This window comes from Podarcis raffonei, chromosome 10 (assembly GCF_027172205.1).
Source record: "Podarcis raffonei isolate rPodRaf1 chromosome 10, rPodRaf1.pri, whole genome shotgun sequence".
NCBI lineage: Eukaryota > Metazoa > Chordata > Lepidosauria > Squamata > Lacertidae > Podarcis > Podarcis raffonei.
Genome location: NC_070611.1, coordinates 7735934 through 7749396, shown reverse-complemented (window position 1 = coordinate 7749396; position 13463 = coordinate 7735934). Strand labels below are relative to the sequence as shown.

Below are 13463 nucleotides of genomic sequence, written 5' to 3'. Positions count from 1 at the left end.
TTTCTGGCAGCTCCGGCAGCTAAGCTGGTGCCAAACGTCTTGCTCTGCTTTGGACCACTTTAGCGAGGCTGAGAGGGGGGGGGTCTTGTCATCTGGGCAGCCCTGGGTTGTGGGTTTTGAGCCCCATGCTGGGCAACAAGATTCCTGAATTACAGAGGGCTGGACTAGATTATCCTTGTGGTCCAACTCTATGATAGATAGGATTGGGCTGGAGAAAGGTTTATTTCCATTAGTCATGAAATTGGAAAACTGTTTAGCTGGTCTAAATTACTGTCGATTGGATTGGCATTTCATTTTTTCCTCACATGAAATGCCAACATCTCTTTCTTACCTGTTGAAGTCCTGACCTCTGTTCATAGGCATGGGGTAAAGAGCATAAGAGAGCAATGTTTTATTTTGTTTTTGTTTTTTAAAGGCATCAAAGTGCTTCAGATGGGAACATGCAAGTTTATGTGTTATAACGCTGCAGATGTCTGGAGCATTCAACAGTGAATGTGGCGACTGACGTCTATTTAGACAGCTATGCAATGGAATCGTGCAGGGGGAGAAGTGAACAAATGGAAAGGTTTCAGCTACACACGCAACAAACTACACTGAGGGCAGCGACGCAAAGAGCGGATAAACAAAGGTTATTAAGCTTCCATGTGTTTAGAATAGAAGCGCCTGCAGAATCCAGTTCAAAACCGAGAGTCTAATTAATACAAATTTCAATGAGTCAGATTGTGTCATCCCCCAATCACTACAGTATACAGTGAACTTGCAAATTCTTACGCAGGAGGAAGTTTGTTCATATGCACTGAACAAATTCACTTGTACTAGACGTCTGGGGAAACGTACGACTGTCTGAAAGGTCACTGCCTGAAGTTTGGTAGCACCATACAAAGACATTCACATCACCCCCTCCCTTCAACCATTTTAGAAAAATCATCCAGATAACATATGCTAACACATGCATTTTGCTCCAACAGAAGGGAAGATGGAGAGCGTGGCTTGAGTATTTCTGTTTGTACCTGTAAACATGCATGCTCCATGCACAACGCATGCAAACATGGACTGTACTTAAATATATTCAGTGCAATAAATAAATTCAGTGCAATTGACAACCACATTTCCCCCCAGAACTTTAATATCCTATTTTGAATCACATTATAATAATAATAATAATAATAATAATAATAATAATAATAATAATTTTTATTTATACCCCGCCCTCCCCAGCCAAGGCAGGGTTCAGGGCGGCTAACAAGCAATAATAAAAACAAATTGAATGAATACAACTTAAAAACAAAATTAAAATACAACATTAAAATATTGAAACATTAAAATATTAAAATGTAGCCTCATTGCAGGAGGAGAAAGGAAAAGAAAAAAGAAAGGGGGTGGATCAAATTGGCTCCAAGCCAAAGGCCAGGCGGAACAACTCTGTCTTACAGGCCCTGCGGAAAGAAATCAGATCCTGCAGGGCCCTGGTCTCATGAGGCAGAGCGTTCCACCAGGCCGGAGCCAGTGCTGAAAAGGCCCTGGCTCTGGTTGAAGCTAATCTAACTTCCTTAGGGCCCGGGACCACTAGGGTGTTGCTATTTATGGACCTTGAGGCTCTCCGTGGGGCATACTGGGAGAGGCGGTCCCGTAGGTACGAGGGTCCTAGGCCGTGATAATAAAAATAAAATAGGCAATATAGATTTCACAGTTGTGAAGAGCAACAATATTCTATTTCCAAGTCACGGAGCAGCTAGGATTGAGAAATATCTGCCCTATCAAGCTGCTTAAGCTGATGTTTTTCACTCTATGGAGATGAGCATCATCTACTGACTGCTGTTTAACAGATCAAGATGCCAATAAAGACACAGAAAGCAAGCCGGGGTATTTTTCTCCCAGTCAATCTTGGCATATGCTGGAAAAATGCCAAGCTGCAGAGCAACGTACTGGTTGGTTGGTTTTTATTTAAAGGCACAAAGAAGTACATAAAGACAGGGTTTTTTTCTAGTCAATTTTAAAAGGAACAAACAAATTTAGATCAGAAAGCACCAGGCAGGCAGCGCTGGAACCCTCTGACAGCCTCATGTAACTAAGTAGTTTTATTGTTAATTTGTACTTCCGGACAGATAAAATAAAGTGGGGCATGACAGATTTAGCCCCATCCTCAGGTAGCACCAGACTGCAATGGGTCCATTCATCCCATACAGGTGGTTAACCTGTGGCCTTCTTGTTGGTTCCAACTCCCCTCATTCTCACCCAACAAGCCCAATAGTTAAGGATGATGGGAATTTCAGCATAGCAACCTCTGGAGAGCAAAAGGTTAGCTATCCATTTTAAGCCTGGATATTTTTCCCCCTCTACCAAGGCTACTCAGAAGGAACTGTGTTCAGTGGGACTTATTCCCAAGTAAGCAGATAGCATGGCAGCCTACAGGGTCCCCCCCCCTTTCCAAACTTTTTCCATTTTTAGACAGTAAGACTAGCATTTATTTTAAAACCGACACATTTTCTAAAATCCTCGCAGATTGTTTAATGCTTGCTTCCTCAGGTTTATTTTCTTTTAGCAATTCCATCATACAAAATAGTGTTTCAGCAACATAGGTTGATCATGTAACCCCCTGCAACTTCTTTTAACTTTATTTGTACAACCTGACTGCATGTTCAGACCTTTTTTTAAAAAAAAAACAAAACCTGCAGAAACCACATTTTGAAAGGAGGGGAATGGCTGAGCTTACATCAAATCTGCTTGTTCTACAGTTACACAAATCTCTGTGCAGACCCAAACTAGAATATTACCATTTTCCACTACATACTTATGGACTGTCTGTTACAAGACCGTTATTTCTTTAAGGACAATTCTTCCATAGCTTTGTAAAAACGCACTAAGCAAAAGCAAGTACACAGGGTTTTACTCTCCCTCCAAGACTTCCTACCATCCTATGTGACTTAAACATAAAACAATCAATGCCTAATGAATGCTGATTTTGATTAACTGGGCTGCAATCCTTCACATGCTCACTTGGAAGCGAGCTTTGTTGAGCCCAACGGGACTTGCACCTGAGTAGACACGCCTGGAATTGCACAGTTAAGACAGATTTTTACACAAGGGTAAAGGGTTGTTTTGAAAGTTTCAAATAAGGTCAAACTCACTTGCAAGAGCCTTTTTTCCAGCTGCATGATAAGCGACGATGTATTTTTTCCCATCCCGATCCTCTGTTTTAGTCTCCAGCCCTGGAAACAAAGATTTTACAGCCTGGTGCATAACAGTCCTTTTTTCCTTGGTGTCTTCAATGACCTAAGCAGTGTCATAAAAAATAATAATACAAAAAGTGATAGCTTAGTTGGTTTTTAGCTTTGTAGTTTCTTGGTGATATTGGAGGCAAGACCTCACTGAATTACTATTTTGTGTACTCTGAAAATCAATAAATAACAAACTTAAAGAAATGGGGGGGAGAGAAGTAAACATCATCTCATAAACAGCAGATGAGGACAGAAGCCCATTTCTGACCATCGCTAGGTGAGACAGCCAGTGAGGGTTAGGACTGAATGCTCCTCAGGAGAAAAAGAATTCTTTGCACATTTTAAAAGAAAAATAAAATAGTACGTAAGGGAGAAAGCCAAGATTCAACCCTTATTTGATTTGCTAGATTTTTCTGTATGTAGGGACTATAATTCAGGTGCCCAAATCTGAAGTGACGTAGTCTAGGAAAGGTGAAGGTCCTGTGAGTGTGTCTGGAGTCGGTTGGAGAATGGATGGCGGCTAACGGATTGAGGTTGAATCCTGACAAGACCGAGGTACTGTTCTTGGGGGACAGGGGGCGGGCGGGTGTGGGGGACTCCCTGGTCCTGAATGGGGTAACTGTGCCCCTGAAGGACCAGGTGTGCAGCCTGGGAATCATTTCGGACTCACAGCTGTCTATGGAGGCGCAGGTTAATTCTGTGTCCAGGGTGGCTGTCTACCAGCTCCACCTGGTACGCAGGCTGAGACTTTACCTGTCCGCAGACTGTCTCACCAGAGTGGTGCATGCTCTAGTTATCTCCTGCTTGGACTACTGCAATGCGCTCTACGTGGGGCTACCTTTGAAGGTGACTTGGAAACTGCAGCTAATCCAGAATGCGGCAGCTAGACTGGGGACTGGGAGTGGCCACCAGGACCATATAACACCGGTCCTGAGAGATCTGCATTGGCTCCCAGTACTTTTCCAAGCACGATTCAAAGTGTTGGTGCTGACCTTGAAAGCCCTAAACGGTCGCGGTCCTGTATACCTGAAGGAGCGTCTCCACCCCCATCGTTCAGCCCGGACACTGAGATCCAGCGCCGAGGGCCTTCTGGCGGTTCCCTCATTGCGAGAAGTGAGGTTACAGGGAACCCGGCAGAGGGCCTTCTCGGTAGTGGCGCCTGCCCTGTGGAACGCCCTCCCTTCAGACGTCAAGGAAATAAGCAACTATCTTACTTTTAAAAGACATCTGAAGGTGACCCTATTTAGGGAAGTTTTTAATGTTTGATGCTGTATTGTGTTTTTAATATTCAGTTGGAAGCCGCCCAGAGTGGCTGGGGAAACCCAGCCAGATGGGCGGGGTATAAATAATAAATTATTATATTATTAAATTCAGTTTTCTTGTCATCGTGTTATTCTTTTAACAGATCTAATCATTTAATCCCATTTTCATAATCCCTTAGAATAGTAAGGAGACCAATACACCAAACTACAAAAAAATACCACTCTCATTTGCCTTTAGGCAAGCAGGAGGGTATATTCCCAAGAGGAAAAGGCCTTTGCTCCTATATGTAAATTTAGTCACAAGAAGCATTGTTTACCAGCATGATGATGAATGTAGAGGATTGTAGTTATTCCCAACTTTTATGGAAATTTAAGTTAAAACACTTCATAAAAAAGCCTTGCATCTTTTTATATACCCTTCACAGGTGAAAAGTCGAACAAAATCAACTTCCAAAACAGTTTGATCCTGTCGCATCATTTTGCCAACCATTAACATGTTTATTTATTACCTCTGATATTTTGTCAATTACCTCAATGGCCACACTGCCTTCTTTATTTTTAAAAAGCTGGAGGTCTTCTAACCGCTGCTTGTCTTCAGCTGACAACACTGTGAAGATCTCCTCAGAAGGATCCTATAAACACCACAAAATGTTAAGTAAAAATCTGCAGAAATCTTTCAACCAAGATTTGAATTGTGGCCTTCCACATTTGATGATGGAAGCAAGGCAGAGAAAAGTTACCTCTTTATCTAAAGGCACAGAGAAGTCGTCCAAATGGATGGTTTGCCCATCTTTTCCTATTTCATGAACAACGAAATCTGAGTATCTAAGTAGAAAACAAGACAGAACAGTCAACAGAGAATGGGATACAAATGTCAAATAAGAGCCTTTTCAGCTTAAATTGCAACCCTGAAGACACTTCTATACTTTTAAATTTGGGACTGAGGTCTATCAGCCCTTTCACACCAGAAACTAAAAAGGAAGAAACCAAAATGAAGAAGAATCTTGCTTAAAGGGTAGGGTACTAAATGTAGGATTTATTCTACCTCAGCAGAGTTTCATTTGCAAAAGGAACAAGAAGGAGAAACACAGTCTAATGAAGAGAAAGTATGGGCTCCCTAAAACACATAACTGAAAGCCTCATAGAGGCATACCAGTAACTGAACGTGTTTGTATTAGGGGATGCCCTGACGCATTATATCTTGTGCTGCCCCTTATATCTTGAAGCAAGAGAACGGTTTTTGACACCTATAATGATAAGGTCCCCTGGCCAGAATCCTGCTGACCTAATTCTATACAGTGGTACCTCAGGTTACAAACGCTTCAGGCTAACCCAGAAATAGTACCTTGGGTTAAGAACTTTATCTCGGGATGAGTACAGAAATCGCGTGGCGGCGGCGCAGCGGCAGGCCCGATTAGCTAAAGTGGTGCTTCAGGTTAAGAACAGACCTCCAGAATGAATTAAGTTCTAAACCCGAGGTACCACTGTATCTCCTTGCAGACATTGATAAGTATGTGACCTGGCCTGTAGCACTTTTTGCAACTGCCGCCAGGAAAATTAGAAAAAATTATATAGCCGAGATAATAATAATAATAATAATAATAATAATTATTATTATTATTATTATTATTATTATTATTATTATTATTATTTATACCCCGCCCTCCCCAGCCAAGGCCAGACTCAGGGCGGCTAACAAGCAATAATAAAAATAAGTTGAATGAATACAACTTAAAAACAAAATTAAAATACAGAAACATTAAAATATTAAAATGTAGCCTCATCGCCGGAGGAGAAAGGAAAAGAAAAAAGAAAGAGGCGGAGGGAATCAAATTGGCTCCAAGCTAAAGGCCAGGCGGAACAACTCTGTCTTACAGGCCCTGCGGAAAGAAATCAGATCCTGCAGGGCCCTGGTCTCATGAGGCAGAGACAGCTATCAACTGTAAAGGAGATGAATTTATTTTATTTGACCCTATCTACACCAATCTGTATCTTTCTCACTAAACTTTGCACATAATTGTCTATTGTATTATTTATCATTACTTTTAATATATCAGTGGCCCCGCGGTGAATCTAGCTTATAAATTTTATTGTCTAATGTTTTAATTTGTATATAGTTTCTATAGCTTTGTGCAGATTAGGTCATGTTTTGACAATGCAAATGTTTTAAGTTTATGTATCAAATTAGTATATATTTTATTGATTGACACTGTATACATTGCAGCAGCCTTTGGCTATAAGCAATAAACTTGACTGACTGACTGAAAGCCAAAGTGGGAAATGTATATCCCCTTCCTCCTCCAAGTTATTTCCCTCTCTCTTCCTGGCATCAATTGTGTTTTCACCTTACACATCTGATCAGCAAGCCCAAGAGGCTCAGTGGATTAGACCACAGCGCCACCCGCGTCCTGTATCAATACCAACCATGGTCAACAAAAATCAGAATTCCTCATGGCTGCAGTTTGCAAACCCACTTCAAGCTAGGATTTCAAATTCTGTTATTATAAAAGAAAACCAAGGATTGTGCAGATGAACTCACAACACAAGGACATGGTCAATGCTATAAGCTAACCCTCACATTTTTTACAGTATAAAGAGGAAATTGCTCCAGAAAGGGGGGAAAGCGTGCATTCAAAAAGGCTCGTTCTCAGTTTACAAGGAGTCAACCTGACACCTGCAGAGAGTGGACCCGGCCGTTCTTAACCTGAAACTGTTCTTAACCTGAGGTACCACTTTAGCTAATGGGGCCTCCCGCCGCCGCCGCCGCACAATTTCTGTTCTCATCCTAAAGCAAAGTTCTTAACCCAAGGGGAGTCTGTAACCTGAAATGTCTGTTACCCGAGGTACCACTGTATTCAAAATGCATCTCTGGGTTATTTGTGGGGCACAGGAATTTGTTCATTTTCCCCCCCAAAACACAGTCTGGCCCCCCACAAGGTCTGAGGGACAGTGGACCGGCCCCCTGCTGAAATTTTTTGCTGACCCCTGCTATACATCTACCCCCTCCATCCGACTACAGATTTTGCGGACTGACGTGGTTACTTGCTTTATTTTCTAAGGCTACAATTCCCAGAGTTCCCTGTGAAGATGGACTGGACTGTTAAAACCACTCTAGGAATTGTAGCTCTCTGAGGGGACTAGAGGTCTCCTAACAACTCCCAGCCCCTTTAACAAGCCACAGTTCCCAGGATTCTTTGGGGGGAAGCCATGGCTTTTTACCGCTTTAAATGCATTGCGCAGATGGGACCCATGTTAAAGCTGAACCAGCAAAAGGGGTTACGTTAAGCATTGATCCATCCGCAGGGTTGAGCAGCAGAAGAGTTAGTACTTACCTCTCTTTCAATATTCCAGAAAAGCCCCTGTGAGAACTAACAAACTTAGTTATGCCAACATCGAGCTCTGTCAGGCCGTGCTTCATCATGTCTGCAAAGCTCTCCGGGTCTCCTTCTCCTTCTCCATCAATTTCTTCCAATTCTTCCTCATCTTGGCCTGCACTTCCCTCATTAAGAACTATTTTTTTTGCATCCTCAACTGGTGGTTTGATGGGTTTGAGCTCTGCCTCAGCTTCAGTCTTTTGGTCAGTGTTCTCTCTTTCTTTCAATGCTTCTTCCAAGACCTTTTGCCTTTTGATTTCATCCACGTTAGCCTCTTTGTCCTCAGAATGAGGGCGCTTAAGGGATGCATTATCCATTTCTACCGCTTCCATTTTTAAAGCATAGAGTTGGTGGTATGAACTCCTGCAGGGGGGAAAATAGACCATTTAACCCAAAAAGATATTCCCTGTATTTTTGTTTATTTATATATCACCATCTCATGTCATATCAGTGTAGCGTACAGCAATATGTAAGACAACAAAACATAAAGCACCGTTAAAAACGCTACTAAACTATTAGCTCATCAAGAAAGTTTCAAACAGCTGCACCAGCCTGTAGGCACAGAAATATCTTCAAGAGATACTTGGAAGTTAAAAGTCAGGATTCCTGCCCAATCTCTTCTGGAAGTGTGTTCCACGTCACGGGACTAATGACACTAAATATCTGAATTCTAGTTAATGCCCATCAGGCCTCTGTTACACAGGGGACAACTATGTGTTGACTGTTTTGTGTTACACCTATGAATTGTGTGTTGCACCCATGAAATAAAAAAAAACCCTTCCAACAAAGGCAAATGCACTCTTTTAACTGAACATGGCAGAGCAAGCTAGTTTTCCATCTCTTTTCAGGCACAGGACCATTGCCCCGGTAGTTTTATGAGAGGAGAATGTCATGAATGACTGCTACCCCACAAAAATATGCCTTTGCATCCTAAAATGAGGTGCATAGGCACAGACCCGAAAAAGACACAGGAGGGAGAATGGGGAAGAACAACACATCAGAGCAATGGATAAATTTGATCCCTACTTGACACCTAGTTTCTATGTGCAGATGATCTTCAATGTGTCTATCTACAGCTTGAAATGATATGGTCCAGGAATAGTTTTGCTGTGGGATGGGTAGATTTTTCTGGGTGACATTAAACTGTGTTACTCAGAGTAGACCCATAGAAATGAAATGACCTAAATTAATTATGTTCGTCAATTTCAGTACGTCTACTCTGAGCAAACCTTAGTTTACTACCAGCTTCTAGACCTAGCATGTCTTCTTGATGGATCTGTAATTATCTGTAGTTATTTGCTCTTGATCCAGCCTACATCATAAGTGTCACCAGTTTTCCCCCGTTGCTCGGATTCCACCCCCATTGCCAAGAGGATCTTCTGCCTTCTTTCTGGAACTCAGTTTCTATTCAAATGCGATTTTGGTTTTAAATGCAGTGTAAGGTAGTCTCTATGGGAGTATATTGTATTTAATATCAGAGTTTTTAGGGAGCTAACCAGGCTGGGATAGCAGGCTTCTTGGTTTTTGAATGTCTGATGTAGATTTTTTCAATTTCGTTGTTCTGTATGGGACAATGACAATAAAGATTAAGGTATCATACCTGGAGGGTGACAAAGAGCTAAAAACCTTCCCCTCCAATAAACCAGAGGAGAGTGAACAGGCTCCCTGAGGTGGAAGGTGAGAGCAAACTTGCTACAAGAAATAATACTGTTTACTCACTTTTTCGGAACAGGTTGCTTCAGTAGGAGCTTCAACGTCCCCTCTTGGATAGGCAAAGGCGGAAAATTATAGAAGAACAGAAAAGAATATCATGCTCTATGGAAACAATCAGTGATAAATACTTCCACACAAGTCCACCAAAAAAACAACAAGACTTTGCATCCCCTTCTGTTCCTAAAAATTTTGAATATATTTGTCCTTTGCATCAGGTAAAGCAGCAGGCCTGTTCCTTTGTCCAGAATATTTTCCCTCTACAGTAGGGGTGAGCAGAAGATTTGAGATTTACTGGTAGATCTCATCTGATCCGCAACAATTCCGTTGCCCAACCCCTCAGGTTATTGAAATCCCTGATCAGTACTCAGATATAGATGTGCACTTTGTATATGCAGGTGGCTGGGGAGGGAGTGGTAGAAATACAATTTATTATTAATAATATTATTATTATCCCAGTGTCTACAACCCCCCAAGTCAACATATTGCATATGGGCCCACCTTTAAGTTCCCAATGCACATCTGGCTCCCCTTGGTGTGCCTTGGGATTTCAGTGGGAAAAACAAAGTACAAGTCTGAAATCTGCCCAAACTATAGCTCTGGCAAGTTCACGGCTGCTGTACACATACTGAGTTGTATCGAATATTAATCCTACTCATAGTACTCCCACTAAAGTTACCAGTCATAATTAATTTACGTTCATTTATTTCAGTGGCTCTAGTCCAAATACAGTGGTACCTCGGGTTAAGAACTTAATTCGTTCTGGAGGTCTGTTCTTAACCTGAAGCACCACTTTAGCTAATAGGGCCTCCTGCAACCGTCGCTGTGCGATTTCTGTTCTCATCCTGAAGCAAAGTTCTTAACCCGGGGTACTATTTCTGGGTTAGCGGAGTCTGTAACCTGAAGCGTCTGTAACCTGAAGTGTATGTAACCTGAGGTACCACTGTATATTTAGCCAACGGCAACCCAAATATAATTAGTTGAATGCGAACCTAAGAGCATTACGTGCCCCCCACGCTGTTCCCCTGACACCAGTACAGTTAAAAAATAATCCACGATTTTCCTCCTCGCTAGAAAGGCTGCACAAATTCAAGTTTGAAGTTGGCACTGCACAACGTGCACCGATTTCCCAAAGAAATGTCATGGGCAGCATGGCAACGCTACGGGAGAATCGGGGCTCCGAGGGGCGGGCGGGGTCCCCGGAAATCCAAGGCAGTGAAAACTTTCCCATTGCCATTTGCAATGTCAGGTGTCCCCTTCTGCCTTCGTGCAACAGGGCGCGCGCGCGCGCGCGTGCACGTCGCAGAAAGGCAGCTGGGCGGGGGCGCAAAAGGCACAGCTCCCCCGCGGCGCGCAGATTCTCCGAAAGCGCTTCGCCTCTGCGGGGGCCCACGCAGAAAAGGCACCGCAGAGGAGCCCCCCTTTCTGGCGAGGGCGGCGGGGCGCCTTGTCGCCCCTCCTCGCCCTCCTCCACCCCCCAACCCGGCCGGGCATCCGCCAGGGCGCTGCCCTAGAAACATTGACCCACCTCTTGATCTCCCGGCTAGCCAAGGGAAGTGGGGCGCACGGCGCAGCCCCGTCCGGCGCCAAGCGAGCCTCGCCGCACACGTGCCCAGCTTCTCCCCACGAACTAAAGGCCCGGGCAGCAGCAGCAGCAGCAGGAGGAGGGGAAAGGGGCGGTCTCTCGCTTTCAGGCCCACAGGCTCTGGGCGAGCTGCTCAGGCTGTTCCGGGGCACACCGGAGAAACGCGTGACGTGCGCCCTTGCGCGCCGGGCACAGCCCCGGCCGAGCAGCGCGCAGGGCTGGCTTCTCCTCCTCCGGCGCCCGGCTGGCGGCAGGCGCTATGGCTGCCTCGGGACAAGGGCCGGGGGGGGATCCGGGGGGGGGGGATCGAAGGATCGGGCGCAGCTGGCGATCGGTTTGGCGAGCTCTGGCTTCGTGCGCCTCGCCGGGGGACCGGGGCGCAGCTTGGGGCCGCCCTGCGGCGCGTAAATCCCAAGCGGAACGCCTTGCCGCTCGCCGGAGAGGCTCCCCGCCTTGACCGGGGAAGAATTGGCTGGGGAAAGGAGAAGAAGAAACCTCTTCGGCCGCCGTAATGGAGATTTGTATGCTAGCTCCTTCGGCGAGTGTTTCTCGAAGGCTGCGGGGAAGAGGCGTAATCTGGTTCCAGGATGGAGAATCAAGGGGTGGCGCTTCTGCTTCACGCGCCTTTTCTCCCTGGGGAATCTTCCCTCTTAGATTTTCTCTCTTTTTTCCCCAAAAAATTTTTAAATTTGTTTTCACAACATTATAAACAAACACGTAAGACAAACAAACATACATCATAGCCTTATTGAAAATTACACTTATTAACATTGTTAAGTGACTTCCTCGCTTCCCCTTGGTTGCGTAGGCTTTTAACGCTTTCCCAAATCACAGTTCTTAGAAAATTTAACTTAAACATCCTTAGATCTTCACATTATGAAATTAAACATATTAATTCATCGCTTAACATAAATAAAATCCTAAGCCAATTAAGTATCTGCAAGCTGTTTTCAGTTAATTTAACTTAACATATTTAACTAAGTAATCATTAAATTTAATCCACTCTTCCTGATACTCCTCCTCCTTCTGGTCGCGGACTCTTCCGGTTAGGTCAGCTAGCTCCGAAAAATCCATCATCTTCATCTGCCATTCTTCTATCGTTGGTAATTCTTGGGTTTTCCACTTTTTAGCTAACAAAATACGAACAGCAGCTGTAGCATACAAAAATAATTTAACATCTTTCTTGGGGAATTCCAAACCTGTTATTCCAAGAAGAAAGGCCTCTGGTTTCTTTATAAATGTATATTTCAACATTTTTTTCAATTCATTATAAATCTTTTCCCAGAAGTCTTTCACCTTGGGACAGGTCCACCACATATGATAAAAGGTTCCTTCCTTTTCTTTACATGGATGTTCCCTCTTAGAACTGCAGCAGGTTGCCTGAGTATGTTGGCTGCTGGAGACAACTCTCACACCAATTTGCAGGATCATAATATATTTTTTTATTATCTATACCCCCCCCCCCAATCTGGCTGGGTTGCCCCAGCCACTCTGTACAGTTTCCAACACACATAAAAACAGGATTCCAATAGCACCTGCTTCATTCAGAGCTACTATACCTCTAACCAACATCTTATTGAAATACCAGAGTATATGAGGAACAAGAATTAGATTTATCGGATATAATGGGCATTGTCATGATGCTACAGTGTTGTCAGAAGAGAGTTGGCTTCCAATTCAGTCATGCTCAGAGTAGGTCCACTGAAATCCATTGATTTAAAAGGATCTACATCAAGCATGTTTTAGCTGGATACCACCAAAGATTTATAGATGCTGAACTGTCTTTGAAACTTGACAAAAATTGGTCTGCTTCTCAAAATAAACAGCTGACGTTGATAGGGTCGCCATATTCTGAAGAGCAAAAAAAGAGGACACAGTTGCCGACTTCCACTTTTGGATCGCTATGACGACTTTACCCATTAAAAAGAGGACGTGCCCTGGAAAAGATGACAAATGGCAACCGTGAAAGTAGTACTTGCTGTTTTAGTTCTCCACTGCTTGTTCTTTGGCACTATGGAATGGAAGGACAAGTTGCTTTTCAAACAAAGACAGATCTAAAGGTTAATAGGTAAAAACCCCCAACATAGTAGGTAAAGGTAAAGGATCCCTGACCATTAGGTCCAGTCGTGACCGACTCGGGGGTTGCGGCGCTCATCTCGCTTTATAGGCTGAGGGAGCCGGCGTACAGCTTCCGGGTCATGTGGCCAGCATGACTAAACCGCTTCTGGCAAACCAGAGCAGCGCACGAAAACGCCATTTACCTTCCCACCACAGTGGTACCTATTTATCTACTTGCACTGGTGTGCTTTCGAAC

At 43.8% G+C, this 13463-nt stretch overlaps 1 protein-coding gene across 1 annotated transcript in view; it reads right to left on the bottom strand.

The window, feature by feature from the left end:
* PUS7 (pseudouridine synthase 7) overlaps positions 1–11397 on the bottom strand; it is a 28902-nt gene extending 17505 nt beyond the window's left edge. The window contains exons 1-6 of the mRNA XM_053405261.1: positions 11093–11397; positions 9574–9616; positions 7813–8217; positions 5221–5305; positions 5011–5112; positions 3129–3273 (exon numbers count right to left, since the gene is read on the bottom strand). Coding sequence (XP_053261236.1) covers positions 3129–3273; positions 5011–5112; positions 5221–5305; positions 7813–8186 — 706 coding nt within the window. The 5' untranslated portion in view covers positions 8187–8217; positions 9574–9616; positions 11093–11397. The remainder of the gene's footprint in view (positions 1–3128; positions 3274–5010; positions 5113–5220; positions 5306–7812; positions 8218–9573; positions 9617–11092) is intronic.
* Between the last annotated feature and the right edge of the window lie 2066 nt (positions 11398–13463).